General features: G+C 42.6%; 1 protein-coding gene across 4 annotated transcripts in view; it reads left to right on the top strand.

The window, feature by feature from the left end:
- QPCT (glutaminyl-peptide cyclotransferase) overlaps positions 1-17,937 on the top strand; it is a 38,777-nt gene extending 20,840 nt beyond the window's left edge. For 3 of the 4 annotated variants that reach the window (XM_014448113.2, XM_006083450.3, XM_023747687.1), the window contains exons 2-7: positions 4,271-4,417; positions 7,707-7,985; positions 11,741-11,917; positions 13,892-13,991; positions 16,095-16,211; positions 17,693-17,937. In XM_014448113.2, coding sequence (XP_014303599.1) covers positions 4,343-4,417; positions 7,707-7,985; positions 11,741-11,917; positions 13,892-13,991; positions 16,095-16,211; positions 17,693-17,838 — 894 coding nt within the window. In that variant the 5' untranslated portion in view covers positions 4,271-4,342 and the 3' untranslated portion in view covers positions 17,839-17,937. Of the gene's footprint in view, positions 1-1,423; positions 1,561-4,270; positions 4,418-7,706; positions 7,986-11,740; positions 11,918-13,891; positions 13,992-16,094; positions 16,212-17,692 lie in introns of those variants that run through there. The other variant, XM_023747694.1, reaches the window with a different exon arrangement.
- The last annotated feature ends 1,140 nt before the right edge of the window (positions 17,938-19,077 follow it).

Raw genomic sequence — 19,077 nt, 5'->3', positions numbered from 1 at the left:
AGGAGGGGAGAGCAGATAGGCAGTTAGGGGGATCAGGCCAGCAGCAGAGAGCAGATAGGCAGTTAGGGGGATCAGGCCAGGAGGGGAGAGAAGTTAGGGAGATCGGGCCAGCAGGGGAGAGCAGTTAGGCAGTTAGGGGGATCAGGCCGGCAGGGGAGAGTGGTTAGGGCCATCAGGCAGGCAGGCAGGTGAGCAGTTAGGAGCCAGTGGTTCCGGATTGCGAGAAGGATCCTGGATTGGAGAGGGTGCAGGCTGGCATACAAGTCCTTTGGTTGCTCTCTAACCCGCCCCCCTACCTGCCATTCGTCTCTGGATCTATTCTTGTTCATCAAATTAAGTTGATTATTATGAGTGAGATCATGTGATATTTATCTTTCTCTGACTGGCTTATTTCGCTTAGCATAATGCTCTCCAGTTCCATCCATGCTGTTGCAAATGGTAAAAGTTCCTTCTTTTTTATAGCGGCAGAGTATTCTATTGTGTAGATGTACCATAGTTTTTTAATCTACTCTTCTGCTGATGGGCACTTAGGTTATTTCCAAATCTTAGCTATTGTAAATTGTGCTGCTATGAACATAGGGGTGCATATATCCTTTCTGATTGGTGTTTTTGGTTTCTTGTTTTTGGGATATTGTCCTAGAAGTGGGATTACTGGGTCAAGTGGAAGTTTCATTTTTAACTTTTTGAGGAATTGTTTATTTTTTAAAATAAATACACATGACTTTCATACTAGAGATTATGCTGCATATACAGTTTTATATCTTACTGTGTTGCTTAATTGTATGAGTATTTCCTTGAGCTCATAATTTATTGAAAGCATCAGTTGATATTTACAAAATCATCATCATTCCACACTTTAACTATCCCTTTATTGCTGAATATTTAGATTGTTTCCAAACTTCCTCTATTGTTAAGCTGGGACCCCATGTATTTTAATGGTAGAAATTTATTGTAACAAAGGTGAAGTTCAATGATAAAGTTGAAATTATACCAGGTATAGAGGGACAGATTCTTTGAACAGAGCAACCATATACAGGAGAGTTGGCCTCACCTAGGAGTCCTCCCTCAGGGTCAGCTCTAGTGAGTTGCTACCGCTCCCCACAGCGTTTCACATTCCTCTCCTTCTAGAATCTAGAGCCACATGTATTCTAAAAGTCCTTAGTCATCCATCCACCCATCTCACAGCCATTGATTCTTAGGGAAACATCAACAGAGACTTCAAGGCAGGGACAGGGAACTCAATGGTAGGATGGGTGTTGGTAACAGAAAAAGACAAAATGTCCCATTTTGAACTTTACTAAGGTAAATACTATGACATCAATTTTACCAATAAGGAAACTTGTCCTAGTCACAGCTAGTAAGTCAGGGAGCTGGGATTTCACCCTGAATTGATCACAGCCTGCACTGCTTTGCTTTTCGATAGATGCCTACTTGCATTGACAGAAGAGACATACCGTTATCTCATTCAGTTCCCTACTCTTCCACGACTGCATTTGTAATGTCAGTGGCATCCCACACGCAGAAGGAGTTCAGTGAATGCTGCCTGGGTTGAATTTGCAGGTAGACACAAGTGTTAGCCTGAGTGCTGTTGGGAGACCCTCACATGGGATGGAAACTGGAATTGAATTGGCCGAGCTTCTGTAACACTCTCCTTTTAGTGCAACGATTTGAGACCGCATAGCCCTCTGAAAGGAACCACGTGATTAGCCTAGAGGAGTTGCCTCAGGGTATCTGGTTCACACTTTTTGAGCTGAAAGATTTTTGTCACGGAAAGCAGACTTATTGTCCTTTCGGCCTGGGTGAAAAGAGGCGGGGGCTGTAACAGAGACTCATTCCTCCGAGAAGCCCTGTACCAATAGAAAATTGCCGATGTGTCTCTGAACTGAACTGAATCTAGAATAATTTGGATCTTGCACTTAACATGGGCTCAACACTATTTCTGCCTCATTTACTTTCCTCTCACCTAGCCCACGATTTCTCTCCAGGTTTTCCCTCTTTTCCTTCCTCTCATCTGCATATAGATTTTTCTGTTTATTGAGTTCAGAGAGTGAGTCTCCATAAAAATTGAATGAGTGCCATTTAGGTTGGAGAAGTCAAATGCTTTCCCCTCAGAGCTTTAATGAATAGAAAGGCTTAAGTAACTTACCGAGTGTGGTTGTTTCCCATGTCTATCCTTCACTGACCGGGGAGCTTTTATAAACTCTGTGATTTCATAGGGGGGCAGAGGCGGGAAGGACTCTTTACTGAAGTACGTTAATTACATGGTTGAATTCTTGGAGCCTGAAACAACTCCTGCAAGTCTCTGTATTCAGGAGCATCCATGGCCTGTCTGTGCAACTTACCTTTTATTCATCCATTAAGCAGTTTTTGGATGATTCTTGTGGACTATGTTTCACCCACATTATCTGTTACACTAGAGATGCTCGAGAGTTATTTGTTCCTCTTTTTTCTGAAACCCCTTAAGAATTCTTTCAAACCTCCATAAATCCCCGTTAAAACATGAGCTTCATTTCCTTTTGCTGAGGACATGACCGCATCCACAGCGACCAGGTAGGCTCTGGGATGGCATGTTGTAAATCATTGGAAAAGGAGTCACTGTCCAAACAGCTTTCTTCCTTTCTTTTTTTTTTAAATCCTCAGCTGAGGATATTTTTCCATTGATTTTTAGGGAGAGTGGGAGAAAGAAAGACAGAAACAGAGAAACACATTGATTGGTTGCTTCCTGTACGACCGGGGAGGAGCCTGCAATCCAGGTACATGCCCTTGACTGAAATCGAACCCGGGATCCTTCTGTCCTCAGGCGACGCTCTATCCACTGAGCCAAACTGGCTAGGGTTCAAACAGCATTTGAAACAATAACTGCCCTGGGCCAACCCAACTCTAAGTCATCACAAGCATGGACTATCAGAAACTCAAAAAGAACAGAGCTCACCCATATGGAACTACAGCATTTCCTGGCCCTTTGCAGTAGGTAGCCACCTGTCTCTTCTGTCTTTATAATTGCTTGTGCATTCAACTGATTTAATATTTATGATAGCAAAAGGCCCAATTTACTTTATTATTATGTAAACCCAATCTCGGTGAAGATAGCTTTAGAAAGATAGTCACCTGTCACTTCCTTATTTGATGAATTCACCCACTATTTATGGAGTGCTCAATATGAGCTAGGAAGAAAGCAGAAAAAAGGAGAGAGTTTTGCTCTCACATGAAATCAGGCATTAAACAAGTATAAACCCAAGGAAGAGTACTCTAAGCTACCACCTGAAATGAGCAGGAGTTGGCCAGGTGAAGAGGAAGGGACAAGCCTTCAAGGTAGAAGGCTCCGCAGATGCAAAGCCCCAATGGGGCACAGCCTTACACTGCTTTGGGGCCTGGAAGGATGCCAGGGGGACTGAGCCTGGTGAGCTGGGGCGAGTGACCCTTCCTAGGGCTTGTGAGCCAGCGGGAGAGACCAGACAAGCTCTCGTTGGTCAGGTTAAGTAATAATTAACCACATAAAGTTGACTTCCTGCCTCCATTTTCTTATTTCTTCTTTCCCCATTTCCGGTGTTTTGTCACTTAGCTTTTGTTTTCTTCTCAAATTGCTGCTTGAGAGGTAATGTAGATGCACTTTGATTGTGGAGTACCAAGGAATGTAAAGGCTGCACTGACAAATTTATTAAGGAAAGATATTTTAAAATGTATTAGCAGTAAACAAACACAAACTTAAGAACAGGAGATAGATAATTGATATTTTAAAATCTTAGTTTTACAAAGCAGTTATACCAAAAGTCATTACACCTTACTCAGGAAATGTATCAAATATTCATTTTCAGGTTCAAAGCATTATATTAATTTTGTTTGTAAGACAAGCTGTCAAAAGAATTAGTTTAGCCCAGCTGGCGTGGCTCAGTGGTTGATCGTCGACCTATGAACCAGGTCATAGTTCGATTCCCGGTTAGGGCACATGTCTGAGTTGCGGGCTCAATCCCCAGTGTGGAGTGTGCAGGAGGCAGCCCATCAGTGATTCTCATCGTTAATGTTTCTATCTCTCCCTCTCCCTTCCTCTCTGAAATCAATAAAAATATATTTTAAAAAAGAATTAGTTTAACTTCCTAGATCGTAGGGGCCAGTCTTTAATCTGACTAGCTTAATGCGCCTTGTATAACATAAGAGCCATCCCTTTATTCTGAGATTCAAAGCCAGTGTTTTTCAAACGCAGATGTCTCAAGGTAAGTCTTAAACATATTATGAAACAGTAGTTGGTTAAATAACATTGTTTAATCCTCAGAATGATCACCAACCAGCCATTCTGAATTCATCGTCTCTCCGGCAAGTTGCAGAAGGCACCAGTATTTCTGAAATGTGGCAGCATGACTTACGGCCATTGCTGATAGAGCGGTATCCAGGATCCCCTGGAAGCTATGCTGCTCGCCAGGTGAGAATGCAGCACTCAAATCTAAGGGCTGTTGAATACTTGCATTCACGTGAGAGGTTATCTATCTCCAGTTCTGAGTTATCTAACATTCAGATCTGCATTCTAATCTTACAAAATAGGCAACCAAGAAAACCAAACAACTGAGAGTAAATGTCTGTTTTGTTAAGCATTGCATATTAGCCTAAAACAATTTATGTGTGAAATCTCTGTGTGGGGTATGGTATCAGACAGGGTGGTAAGTGCTCAACTCTTGGTCATTTCTATAACAACCCCTTGGGCCCTAAACACCCAACAGTAACAGCCTTAGACAGCCCGTGCTCGCCAGTTCTGGGCCGAGAGCGAGTTACTGTCCTATCAGGCTTCCCTTTGGGAAGTTGTATTCTCCCTGGTGGGTGAGTCAAGATCTGTGACAAGCTACTTTCTCCAGGGCAGTGCTTCTCAAGCTTCTGACTCTGGCCCATGGTAAAAATAAGTGTGTATATGCAGAAGTCAAGCAGTCTGATTTCAGTCCAGATTCTGGAAGGGTTTAACCTTGACCTTTCCATCGATCACTGGAGAGTGGATGCTGGGGGGAACCGGCTCTGTGGTGTGTGCTCACAGATGTCTCTAGCTCTGGATCTTCTCATTTCAATGATACTCCTTGGGCTCATCTCTCTTCCCTATTTAAAAGAAATGGGCGTATAATAATAAAAATATAGCCCACATTCTACATTGCATTTTAGCATGGCTGGTGGGCCCAGGCGTTTGCTCTCTGGAGTGAGGGAAGCACAGCAGCTTTAGACTCTCTCCCACAGCCAAGCGCCCCCTGCCTCGGACATTCTTGTGAGAAGAGCAGTCGTTTTTGCAGCCTGCTCTACAGAATTGTAGTGGGAACTTGCAGATCAAGTCTGAAAGCCAAAAGCACAACAACGAGATATATTGGTGATGTAATGAGGTTATGCAGCCAATATGATTGTTTAGAAAGAAATTAGTTGCTAAGACAAATAAAAATATTTACACAGAATAAAAAAAGATTACTTTAGGCAGAATTTTTTCTGGGCCATTTGCTGGTGCTTTTGAGGATTTTAGTGTCAACATCGATATCAGGAATTATCGCAACCGGTTTAGTAGTTGAGAAATGAGTTTGTGTGTGAGACTTCAGTTGAGCAAAGCTAACAGATATATATTTTAAGTCCCAATTCATTTTGTAAGCACGTAGGCTGCTGAAGACAGTTTATGGAGCAGCTCAACATCTGGCTGCCAGATGTTCTGGAGTACATGCCTTTTGAAAAAATTTTTTGCATGACCCCTTTTATGGGAAATAATTTTTCCCTCAAGTCTGAAGATAACTTATTTTCATATTCTGTGTAAAGCTTGTCTTAGATGCACAATGCTTTCTCTCTATTCAAACTACTAATATTCTATATCATATAATTTTATATATTCTCATTGAGAATACTTATAATTAAAAAATTAAAATTTTTTTAGCTTGACTGGTGTGGGTCAGTGGTTAAGCACTGATATATGAACCAGGAGGTCACGGTTCGATTCCTGGTCAGGGCACATGCCCGGATTGCAGGCTCGATCCTCAGTGTGGGGCATGCAGGAGGCAGCTGATCAATGATTCTCTCTCATCATTGATGTTTCTATCTCTCTCTCCCTCTCTTTTCCTCTCTGAAATAAATAAAAATATATATTTTTAAAAAATTTAAAAATTTTTTAAAAGAAGGAAAAAATAGTGTATTAATTACAATTTAGGCATATTTATCAATAGCCAACTGTGAACAAAGCCCAATACTGAGAATTGTGGAGAATAACAAAAATGAGATATAAATGATGATTTCAACAAGGTTACTAGTATAAACATTTCTTCTTCTTCTTTTTTTTTAATATGAAAAGACAACTTCTCAACCTATAATAGAAAAAGGCAAGGTACTGTGTATTTGTGCTATTTAGGCTGAAGTCCACCTCACTATAGAAAGCAGAAAGTGGACAGCTGGAGAATTATGTTTTTATTTGGCGTTTGCAGGGTTGGCTGTAGAGACACTGTGCTTCCCCCTGGTTCAGTTCTCTTCCCGGAAGCTTCCTGCCACAGTTTTTCCAAGGTCCTTGCCCACATGCCATGTCACATTAGTTAGGGCAGGAGGCCACACAAGACTTGGCGAGGCTAGAAAATTGTGTTTCCCTGGGAGGAAAAAAATCTCCCCTCTTTTCCAGTTATTATGTTATTTGTTTATCACTTCAGAGTCCATCCCCACTGATGGTCATTGTGGAGCAGATTACTGGTTATGTGGATGGTTACTTTGTCACTTGACTTCAAAAAAATCCTTTAAAGCAACTTACAAAAACGTGTATATTTCAAAATAAAATAAATGGAACCCAGTGAGAAAAATGAGGCAAAGGGAAAATGAAGGCAGGAAAGGGCAAATGGAACAGTGATGAACTCACCCACAGATGCTTAAAGAAGACCCTTCTAGTGCCTGAGGTGGAGTTTCTTTTGTATCTGATACTTTTTCCTGTCATTTACCGTGTTGCTCAGAAGGTCTAAGATGACCAGGAGAAACGGGTTTATTTTTACCAGAACGTGCAGTGAGTCTGGACCTTCCTTGAATGCAGAAGGAAAGCTACTCGGTAGTCACTGTGGTTCAGAGTCGCTTATTGATTCTTAGAGTGGGCAGGACCTCAAATATCCCTACCCATCCCCTTGTTGTGGGACTCCCTTTATAGTATCCTGAGCCGGTGAGCATCGGTATCTTTTGTTAGTGTTCATTATATTGCGAAGTATCTGTTGGACTTGAGGCACCTGCTATACACTGGGGACCTAAAGAGCTATCATGTGCCGTGCTTGCCTCAGAGAGCTTAGAGTGGAAGTTGAGACCCTGGTATATCTGTTTTCTCAAACATGCCTTCTTAGCCTCCTAGAGAAATGGGAAGTGGGCTTTAATACATACTGAACTGGATCTCTATCTCCGGACATGTAGAAATGTTCATGTTAGATTGTTAAGTGAGAAGAGTAGGATTCTATTCCTATAAAAACACATCCAGTGTATGAGTTTGTGCTACTATATGTTTGTGTTAAAAAAAAAAAGAGAGAAGATGTACATCAGACTATTAACAATACTATTAACAATTTGCAGGGAGAATATTGGGGGAGAGGGAGAAGATTAGCCTTTCTTCTATACATCCTTGCTATTCATTCAATAAGCATGTACTGCATTGTTAACTTGAAAGGCCTATAAGCAATTTAAAACATACTGAGCAAATGAAACCTGTCTTGATCTGAAATTTTGTTATTTTTTGTTTTGAACAGCATATCATGCAGAGAATTCAGAGACTTCAAGCTGACTGGGTCTTGGAAGTAGACACCTTCTTGAGTCAGACACCTTATGGATATCGGTCTTTCTCAAATATCATCAGCACCCTCAATCCCACTGCTAAACGGCACCTGGTACTTGCTTGTCACTACGACTCCAAGTATTTCCCCCATTGGGACAACAGGGTGTTTGTGGGAGCCACCGACTCAGCCGTGCCCTGTGCAATGATGTTGGAACTAGCTCGTGCCTTAGACAAGCAACTCCTTTCCTTGAAGGTATCTGTTTCCCTCTTGTAGATTCTTGGCATAAAACACAGGAGCAATAACTCAGAGTGAATTCGAGAATCCTTGCGGGGAGTGAGAAGGCCATTTAGAAATGAAGACTTTCAGGACATTTTGTATCAATTGTTTGCAAAATGGTATGAATTTGAATGAATATTAATTGGAAGATTACATTATTTGAAACGTCAACCATGGGCAATAAACCTAAGATACACGACAGTGAATTCATTAATTGGCACCTGATTTCTTAGTTTTGAATACACATTAAATTAGGGGCAACATTTCTTTGTGAAAAATTAAGAAGGCGGAAGATGGATACAGGTATATGTTTGAGAACTCTGTTTATTTCTTCTTGTTTATGGAGCCACGGACATCACAACCTTCTGATCTGAGAGCCGGTGGCCCTCAAGAGTGAGTAATTCAGACATATCAAGATGAAAAGCATGAAGCAGAAATGCATTATTGTTATTATCTGTGAATCTCAGCTCAATTTTATGTAGCATAGTAGAGCTTTTGTTATGTTCTCAGCTCAGAATACTTCTGGGACTCTCAGATGTTGTTTCAGTCTCTGTGTTCTTAAGGGTATATTGGGGAAAAGTGCTAAACTAGATGAAGACATTTTGTTCAGATATCACTCATAACCAAGTAAACACAACAAAGCAAAAACAAAAAACTTTGTTCGCAGGCAACGGATGCCTCTTTCTCCCCTCAGAGCTTTATGAAGGGGCTGGCCTTGGGTACAATGGGGGTAAAGAAGTAAAATGTTTATCTTGTAATGGAAGTAATAGAGATATTTGGTTCTATTTTTGCTGGATATGCTGCACTTGAAGAAAGCAAGAATTGTTTATAACCTCTCGGTATCCTTTTCACTGTTTTTTGTTTTGTTTTCTGAACTTTCTATGATGTCTTTGTCCCGTGCTCTACCCTGCTTTTAACTAGCACTCTTCCCCAGCTATTGAGTGAGGGAGTTCTGAAGCTGATGGAACAGTTTGCTTTCTCATATTTGCATTCTAGTGTCAGGACATGAAATGAAATGGATGTGACGTAAAGGCACAGGTTGTGTAGTGCCTGTGCTTTCTCTGGGGGAGCTCCTGTACCTTTTGCATGTACCTCATACCTGCTTTTGGTAGAAAGAGCTGAATGAGTTGTTGGGTAGGGATCCGCATGAAAAACTACATGTACATTCTCTTCATTATCCTTACTAATAGAGGTAGTGATGTGGACAGTTTTTAAAAAGGGCTAGTTTTGGGTACAAGCATTGAGAGTATCAGATTTATTCTCACAGTTGGATTTTAATTTAAACCGTAGGCAGGAGTTATTTTAAGTTCTTCAGCTGTCACAGATTGGGTAGGCGGTGATGGAATGTGACCTGGGAGAGGTCTGGATTATTGTCCCAACTCTTTGCAGCCCTCTCCCCTCTAGTAATAAGATTATAATTATGCATTCACATCTTTTGCCTTATAACTTTGCTGTGTTCCTCTCTCCTCCCCCAATGGCAGGTTGTACCTTGTCATTCCTTACCTCTGGACTTGGTTATTTGACTTGTCTTGGCCAATAGAATGCCTGTAGATGTGACACAAGCAGAGGCTAGAAGTGTGCTTGTGCAATTGGGCTTGTTCCCTCGTGCCTTTGCCATCACCAGGAAAAGGGTGTGCCCTGGCTAGCCTGCCAGCCCCTGGCGGAGGATAAGAGACATGTGGAACAAAGCCAACCTTGATGACTTTGGTGAAGCAAGGCTCCTGATCCAGCCCACACTGGCCTCGATCAGTTGTCCCCAGCTGACCTACAGACCCAGGAGGATTCATGAGTGTTGTTTTAAGCCACTGAGTTTAGGGTGGTTTTTCACACCTTACTATTGAGATAGCCTTGGGTGGGGAAAGAGTGCAGGTAATTCACCAACTATGTTGACACTGGTAATTAGGCATCTATCCTATTGCCACCAAGAAGGATTGGAGGAGCTTCACAAATCAGGCTACACAGATAGTGAGGAAGTGGGGGTGGGGGGAGCTGGGAAGGAGAGTGTTGTTAAATCTAAGGAGCACTTAGATATGTAGGTTCCCACCCCACACCTAGAAGATAGGTGAGTACCCCATCTGTATTCTTGCGGGAGATGACAGAATGTTTTTCTAGAGAAACTGAACCAGAGAGGTTCTGGACATGGAGACACCAGATGTAAAGGAGGGCAGCAGTGAGGTGCCTCATAGAAAGCAAGGAGGTGAGGTGGAAGTCTCACATTGAACACTGAGGTCCGCAGCCTTTCCCCCACTTCCAGCATGAGAAAGCCAGCAGCCAGCTTGTACCCAGAGACAGGAACCTGGAGGCTCCTTCTCTGGAGCATATGAACCATCTCAGTGAAAACTCCAGCTGGGCACCAGGTCACCCTGCAGGGAAGCCAACCTACTCAGTGTTATAGCGCCTTATTCTTTATATGAACGGACGCAAAGGATGACCAGACATTTGAGGACAGTCTCCGACATGAAAGCAAGCCAGCAAAACAAATAATACAAATTGAAAAGTGAACTGGGAGGAAATCAAGCACAAGGAGCAGAAGAGGACTTAAAGGACACAGTTTCTAATGTCCTCAGATAAGAGGGAAAGGGATACCTCTAACAGATTAAGGAAACATCAGAATCAGTTTGGTCCACTGGGGAGCACGTCCCCAGCACGTTAGTGAGGTGGAGAGCGCAAACGGTTGTGTATTTCCCCCTGCCACGTCCAGCTGCACGGGTGCAGGCACGGTGGAAGCAGAGAGTGGACTTGAGGGCATGTGTTTGCCCTGTGAGTTTGACCAAGGCAGAGAGAGACAAGGGAGTGATTAGTATGATTGACTCTGGAATTTAAGCTGAACATGGGGTGAAGTGAGGACATCCTGGGGGTGAAGGACTAGGAAAAGGGAAACGATTCAATAGATTAGGGATTGCAGTTGGGTTGCAGATTCTGGGAGTTGGGAGGCTAATCTAAAAAGTGAGAGTCGTCAGACAGTGGAAAGTAAAACATTCATCAGAACCCTGCTTACACTTCTGAAAAGTTCTCCTGAAAACCATCTCTTGCGTGAAGTCTTCCTTGACTCCCCAAGGATTCAACCCCTCATTCTATCCATTCCCAGATGAGTTTCACTTTACATGTGTGACCCGTGGCACCTTTTGCCATGTTCATGTATTTGGTTGATCTTTCCTACCCCAACTAAAGTGTAGGCTCCTGCAGGGGGAGAGGCTGTAATGATTACTCTTCGTGTCCCCCCTGTTGCATTCCTAGGGCAGGTCCTCAAACCTAGACTCACACACACACACACACAAAAGCAAGCACATCATGGATGAGTAGCCAAATAGATTTGCAGTTGTTCAGGTTGGGTTTCCTGGGATGCACACTCTGACTTGGAGGTTAGCATTTAGGTCATTTCTTAGGGAGTGGCCCTGACTCAACACCTGTGGCAGGGAGGGGAGAGCAATGGGATCAGGCAGAGGGAGAAGTCAGGCTGTCTTGCAGGTTCAATAGCGTCAGCCCATCTCTGGGCATCTCTGGAGGTGGCAGGGCCTTTCAAAGTTCTCTGAAGAGTCAGAGAAAATGCATAACCTCTCTTTTCATGGGGAGTGGGAGACGGTGAGATTTACATGGGGGGTGTGATGATTTTCAGGGAAGAAGTGGTGCCAAATCAATGGTGGCGTATTTTCACTCGCTGTGTTATCGTCCCTTACGTTGTGGCTCAGCTGTCCTCTCTCCAGTTACCTTTTCACTGTTCTTTTTGCCAGAACGTTTCAGACTCCAAGCTGGATCTGTCACTCCAGCTGATTTTCTTTGACGGGGAAGAGGCTTTTCTTCACTGGTCCCCTCAAGACTCTCTGTATGGGTCTCGGCACTTAGCTGCAAAGATGGCATCGACCCCACACCCACCTGGAGCGAGAAACACCAACCAGCTGCACAGCATGGTTAGTCTGGGAAGTACCCGTGGTGCTGTGGCTGCAGGTGCTGCCTCAAAGGCAGCCAAAGCTAAAGCCAATTAAAGACCGAAAAATGCCCCGGCATCCTTGGAGCAGTGTTTATAACAGAACATTCCTTGGCAGGCGTTTGGGTTTTTGAGGAATCCCAGAGCTAAAAAGAAGGATTCTGGGTTAGCAGTTGCGTCTGAGCTTCATTAAAATATTTCCCTGAAATGATAGGAATATTTACATAGTAAGTTTTGAAAGTTGAATGTTATTGATTTAAAGTTTTCAAAAATGTAAAAACACTTTAATTAAAAGGCTGTAAAACATCCGATTAAGGAGACATCACAGTCAGTTTGGTCCAATGGGATTGCATGCCCCTGGTACTGCATAGAGGTGGAGAGAGCACCCCTTCTTGGAGCCCTGAGGCCTGAGGAGGTGGGGGTCTTGGGAAATGGAGTTAGAGTGGGACGTGGTATGAGGATGGGAGTGAAGAATTTCCTCAGTGTATTCAAAGCGTTATAATGACTCTGACTGTGCAAATGACATTTTGATGGGCTGGTTTTGATGTGGTATTTTTGACGTGGGGGTAGAGACATTTTGATGCTGCCTTAAAACCCTGCTCTTATTACCAAGTAATGGGTGCAACACATGACTCCATTTTCATCCCCAATCCTGGTCCCCCTCCGCCCCCCTGTCCCTCACCCTGCCCTTGAATTCTTTCCCTATTCTAATTCTCTTCCTGTATTTGACCGTCACTCAGTCTTGAGTCCTCACTAACCCCAGCTTGGGACCTCATGCCTCTTCTGAGTCTTCATTCTTCCTGTGCCTTCGTGCATCCCTGACCTTCACCCTATCTGTGCACTGAAAGCCTATTTCTAACCACTCCACTTGTCCCTGTCCTTTGCCCGGTCACTTACCTTCTCCCTCTGAGTCCACATGGCCAGGTTAAATGTCCTCTATGATTCTGACACATCCCATGTGGGCATTCTCTCCATCCTGTGGTCCATTGGCAGCTCACAGTGGATCAGGGGAATATGGTCAGCACCTCATTCGGTCACTTGAACCCAAATGGCTAAAAAGGATTCAGAGGAGGAGGAGAGACCTGGCTGATCATCTAACCATGTAAATACATTCTGATTTCAAACAAGCCCATTTCCCCCAATGAATATATTTAATCATCATTCATGAGTTAATAGATACTATATCTTTAGAATGGTAGACTCTGCAGATATTTACCTACTATGTGTAGGATCTACACTAGATATTTACCCACACATGATCTCACTTATATAAATCAGTTCTTAAACCAGGGTTAGGCGAGGGGAGGGGTGTGTGTGTGTGTGTGTGGTCTTCAGGGAGTCCTTAATACTGCTGATGTTTTATGGCTCAAACAAGTTAAGGAACACTGGTTTAATTGTAGAGCATATAACCAGAAGGGACCTTTAAAGATCAGCAAGTTTGAGCTTCTGGTTTATAGAAAAGGACACGGACAGCCAGAGACATCAGGTCCTGTAGCTCCTGGTCAAGTAATTTTTCTTATATGCTACTTCGGGGAATAAATAGTTACTAAGTGTTCTCTTATAGGTGGTTATGTCATTACAGACAAAGAATAAAATGGCGAATTAGAATGGAATAGAAGATCAGGGGCTTGGACTCCCATCTGAAAATCAAGTTAAATGTATTCTTTTTAAATCTATGAAATACTTATCCAGATGTCCTCTTTCTAATTTATTTTCAGTGAAATCCTTCTGGGATTCCAGACACAAAGAATCTACATATTGTCATTTAATGGCAAAACAAGATTTAATAAATTCGCCTAAGTATTAGCTTACAGTGCTATTAAATCTTTTGTTCATAAAGCTCCCTAGATTATTCTCAATTGTTAATATGCCTATAGTTTTGATTCATTTTTTTACATTGATGAATATGGAATGTGTTTTTAGTGACAATGACTAAACAACATTTTTTCTCCCTTAGGATTTATTGGTCTTATTAGATTTAATTGGAGCTCCAAATCCAACATTTCCCAATTTTTTCCCAAACTCTGCCCGATGGTTTGATAGACTTCAAGCAATTGGTAAGCACCAATGTTATTAAAACTAGGTTTCTTCCTCCTGACAAACACTACATTTTAAAATTCAAAATTTATTATTTAAGTGTATGATTTGAATATATACTATCCTTTACTGGCTTTTCCCCTTGCTTTATGGATTAATTAATTGTTCCTATCCATCTCTTTTAGTAGGCCCACTTTATTTTCCTGCGTGAAACTGCATTTTGATATCCTATATAATAAAAGGCTAATATGAAAATCGACTGAACGGTGGAACGACCGGTTGCTATGACATGCACTGACCACCAGGAGGCAGATGCTCAACACAGGAGCTGCTCCCTGGTGGTCAGTGTGTTCCCACAGGGGTAGCACTGCTCAGCCAGAAGTCCTGAGCCAGGCTCACGGTATAAAGGAAAAAAGTTATTCTCTTTTTCCTTCTCTAAGCCCCAAAGCCTCTCTCTTGAGCCATAGATACCTTTGGCTCTTTGCCTGGCCTGACCTGGTCTATAGTTTTGATTAATTTTCAAAAAAAATATATTTTATTGATTTTTTACAGAGAGGAAGGGAGAGGGATAGAGAGTTAGAAACATCGATGAGAGAGAAACATCGATCAGCTGCCTCCTGCACACCCCCTACTGGGGATGTGCCTGCAACCAAGGTACATGACCTTGACTGGAATCGAACCTGGGACCCTTCAGTCCACAGGCCGACGCTCTATCCACTGAGCCAAACTGGTCAGGGCAGTTTTGATTAATTTTAAGCAGTGGGAAAAGCACTTCAATCTCAACTCATACTTTTGCCATGAGTTCAGAATTTGCCAATATGTAGATTTAGAATATTACAAGAGAAACTTTTGCCTGAAACTTAGATACTTTTCTTTGGCAAATTTCAATTTCTAGTTTGAAAGAATTGCTTTTGTGGTATTATTAATATAAGCGTCTTGGGCCTCTCTTAGCATGTTTTCTTTACTTTGATGGTAGCCTCAAAAATTTGGGTTTGTCCATTTTTCAAGGATTTTCTGCACTTTTCTTATTTCCTCTACCAGAATGAATTTATAGCATTAACTTGCACCTTACTGGTTTTTAACCCATTGTGCTGCCCCCTCCTAGTGGTACTGACTGTACTTCAAACCATATCTAATTGCATAAGGAAAAGTTATATCCTAAGATGAAAGAATTGTGTCAATTAATGGATTGCGAATATTGTTTGGTGGTGGTTCCTAAAATATTACATATGTTCCTAAATATCTCCATATTCCTAAAATATCACATATGCATGCTTACCACTTGGTCTAGTTTTACACTTTAAATTTAGCAATTAAAAACACACACCCGGCTATCCTGAGAGTTTCATTTAATTGTCTTATAGTTTTCTTGTGATCTCGTATCATTTTGTAATATAGAACTCATGTTATATGTAACCAGGTAACATAACACGTGAGTTCTATGTTATAAGATGATGAGTGATGGAATGCAGGCCAATGAGTGATGGAATGCAGGCCAATGGTTCTCAGACTAGAGTGTGCGTTACCTAGAGAGCTTGTTACAACACACAGGGCTGGGCTCCGTCCCTAGAGTTTCTGATTCTGTGAGTCTGAAGTGGGTCCAGATAATTTACATTTCTAACAAGTTGCCAGGTGATTCTGATACTCCTGGTCAGAGACCACTCTTTGAGAACCACTGATGCAGGTCGTAGCAGGTAACCCCTTTCCATAAAGTGGCCACTCAGTAAACTTCATCCTTATTCTGTTTGAGTATTACCCTTCCAAGCCCCACATCTCCTCTTAAGGTATTCTTCATACAGGATCTCAGATCTATGAGTACCTATGTTGTTTTCTCCCCATTTCCCCCCCTGTTTTTCTCATTCTTCATCTCTCCATTCTTTTAATGAGTTTCACCTCTAAGAAGGTTCTCACCTGTAAATCTACAGCCACATGTGACCCGTCTCATCCCCAAACTACTCCAAAATGTACACACCCATGTAGAGCCCAGATGGTTATTGACATGTTCACGGCCACATGTTTTAAAAGCAATGGCCACACGTGCTAAGATTTCACACTCCTTATGCATTCTGTGTATTCATCAGATAAAAACAGATATTCATCTACTGTCTAATTGTCATCTGCAGAACATGAACTCCATGCATTAGGTTTGCTCAAGGCTCATTCTTTGGAGAGGCGGTATTTCCAGAATCATGGTTTTGGAGGAATGATTCAGGATGACCATCTCCCATTTTTAAGAAGAGGTAATAATGTGTGTGTATATGTATGTGTGCATACACATGTGCATTTTTAACCTATTGTATTCATTGTATTTTATGTGCTTTTGCAACAATCTAAAAGGGTAAGGAACCATTAGATTTAATGAATTGAATAATTAAGTCATTCACCAATCATCTTATGGCTTCTATTTTTTTCATGAAAGTCATTCAAAATCCTTGACACCTTTATATTTTTTTCCTGCAGCTAGGATATTTATGAAAGCTCATGTTCCATTGACCATGCCTTCACTTTTATAGAGTTAGACTGTATTCTTACACTTTGTGTTAACTCTTATGTTTACTAATTAATAAGGAAGCCGTATCCTTGATGTCAATGGTGGGAGTTTAAACAAACCCAAGGACTCTTTTTTTTTTTTTTTAAATATTTTTTATTGATTTCAGAGAGGAAGGGAGAGGGGAAGAGAGAAACATCACTGGTGAGAGAGAATCATTGATCAGCTGCCTCCTGCACGTCCCCTTCTGGGGATGTGCCCGCAACCCCAGGCATGTGCCCTTGACTAGAATCAAGCCCAGGACCCTTCAGTCCGCAGGCCGACGCTCTGTGCACTGAGCCAAACCGGCGAGCTAGGGCAAACCCAAGGACTCTTGCAGGAGCGTCCCAATTGGTCTCTAGCGTTTGCTCTTGCTTCCCTATTCTTTACACAGGAATGAGAGTTATCTTTTAAAAATGTAAATAAAATTATGTTCCTTTTCTGCTTTAAAGCTCTAGTGGCTTGCTATCATGTAGAATAAGACCAAAAGTCTTTACCATTACCTGTAAGGGCCTCCATTTTCTGACTCTGTTCTCCCTCTCTAACATCACCTCCTACGTCTGTCTCCAGTCAGTATTACTTCAATCCAGCCACACTGGCTCCTCGCTGTTCCTCAAGCAGGCCAAGCTCACTCCTCACCCCAGGGCCTTTGCACTTACTACTACTGCTGCCTAGAATACTTCTCCCTAGACTTTTGCACAGCATGCTTTTCCTTTGTTGCATGTCTCTGTTTGTTAGCTTCTCACAGAGGCCTTCCCTGACTTTAAATACCTTCTTCTTGGCTCCACTGTCTGCCTCTTATTCTCTATTTCCTCACTTTATTTTATTGTTCTTTATAAGCCATATTGCTTTCTAAAATTATTTTTTGTATTTGTTTATTTGCTTCTTTCTCTACTGGAATGGAGATGCCATATGACCAGACTTTGCCTTTTAACTGATGAAACCTTAACTTCTAGAATAGGGGCTGGTATATAGTCGGTGCTTTCTAATTACTTACTGAATTAATTAACATTTGTTTAACTAATGAATGACTTTGGAGTACAAGGCTAAGATATAAGGGAGTACACAGAAGATGATGAATAACCTACTGTCTTTATATGGAAGGGACAGAACTCCCACTCAGACTTCTACTTGCCAAATTATACTTTCTAGTTTAAATATGCACTTAATTACAAGTTGGTTCTTTCTTATTAGGTGTTCCAATTTTGCATCTGATAGCATCTCCTTTCCCTGAAGTATGGCATACGATGGATGACAATGAAGAAAATTTGGATGAAGCAACCATTGACAATCTAAACAAAATTATACAAGTCTTTGTGTTAGAATATTTGCATTTGTAATGTTCTCATTTAGTTCATGAGAATTGTACCTAGTATGGAATTTGAAAGTCAAGGTACAATCCTATCTAATAAAAGAGTAATATGCAAATTAACCCTTCACACCCCACTCCCTCACTCTGTCATTCCGTCACAAAGATGGTGGTGGCCACGGAGCTGGAGTGAGCAGGAAGCTTGGTTGCTCCCGGTGATGGAGGAAGCCAAGCTTCCGGCCTACCCGGGCCAGTCCTGAGCTCCGCTCAAGGCTACAAAGTTTCAATTATAGAAGATACATAAATCCCAGATACCTGCTTCCAGCCCGTGGCCATGGCCAGCCTGAAGACGGCCCTCAGCTCCTCACCCAGGCTGGCCCAGGCACCCCAGTAGGGCCCCCCACCCTGAAGGGGCTGTGGCCAGCCTGAAAACAGCCCTCAGCCCCTCACCCAGGCTGGCCAGGCACCCCAGTGGGGACCCCTACCCCTAAAGGGAGTGTGGCCAGCCTGAAAACAGCTCTCAGCCCCTCACCCAGGCTGGCCAGACCCCTAGCGGGACCCCCACCCAGATCTGGGACACCCTTCAGGGCAAACCAGCCGGCCCCCACCCGTGCACCAGGCCTCTATCCTCCTATATAATAAAAGGGTAATATGCAAATTGACCCTAACAGCAGAACGACTGGGAATGACTGGTCACTATGACACACACTGACCACCAGGGGGCAGACACTCAATGCAGGAGCTGCCCCCTGGTGGTCAGTGTGCTCTGACAGGGGGAGCTCTGCTCAGCCACAAGCCAGGCTGATGGCTGCCAGCACAGTGGTGGTGGTAGGAGCCTCTCCCACCTCTTCAGCAGCACTAAGGATGTCCGACTGCAGCTTAGGCCTGCTCCCCGCTGGCAAGTGGACATCCCCTGAGGGCTCCTGGGCTGCCAGAGGGATGTCTGACGCCAACTTAGGCCCGATCCCCCAGGGAGGTGGACATCCCCCGAGGGGTCCCAGACTGCGAGAGGGCACAGGCTGGGCTGAGGGACCCCCCCGAGTGCACAAATTTTTGTGCACCGGGCCTCTAGTAATTATATAAAAGAATAGTCAGAATTATATAATCATATATATACATGTATAACATTATCTGTAATTTCATGTTTATAAATTTTACAGAATTAGATTTTCTAGGATTTCTTTTTATTTTACATATTGGCCTCTGAAATTATGTAAAAGATGTCATGCCTTTGTAAGTTAAATAATAGTATGAACTAACATTGAGTACT

Source organism: Myotis lucifugus, unplaced genomic scaffold (assembly GCF_000147115.1).
Source record: "Myotis lucifugus unplaced genomic scaffold, Myoluc2.0 scaffold_6, whole genome shotgun sequence".
Taxonomy (NCBI): domain Eukaryota; kingdom Metazoa; phylum Chordata; class Mammalia; order Chiroptera; family Vespertilionidae; genus Myotis; species Myotis lucifugus.
Note: the sequence above shows the minus strand (reverse complement) of the source record. Positions and strands in the feature narration are given on the sequence as shown.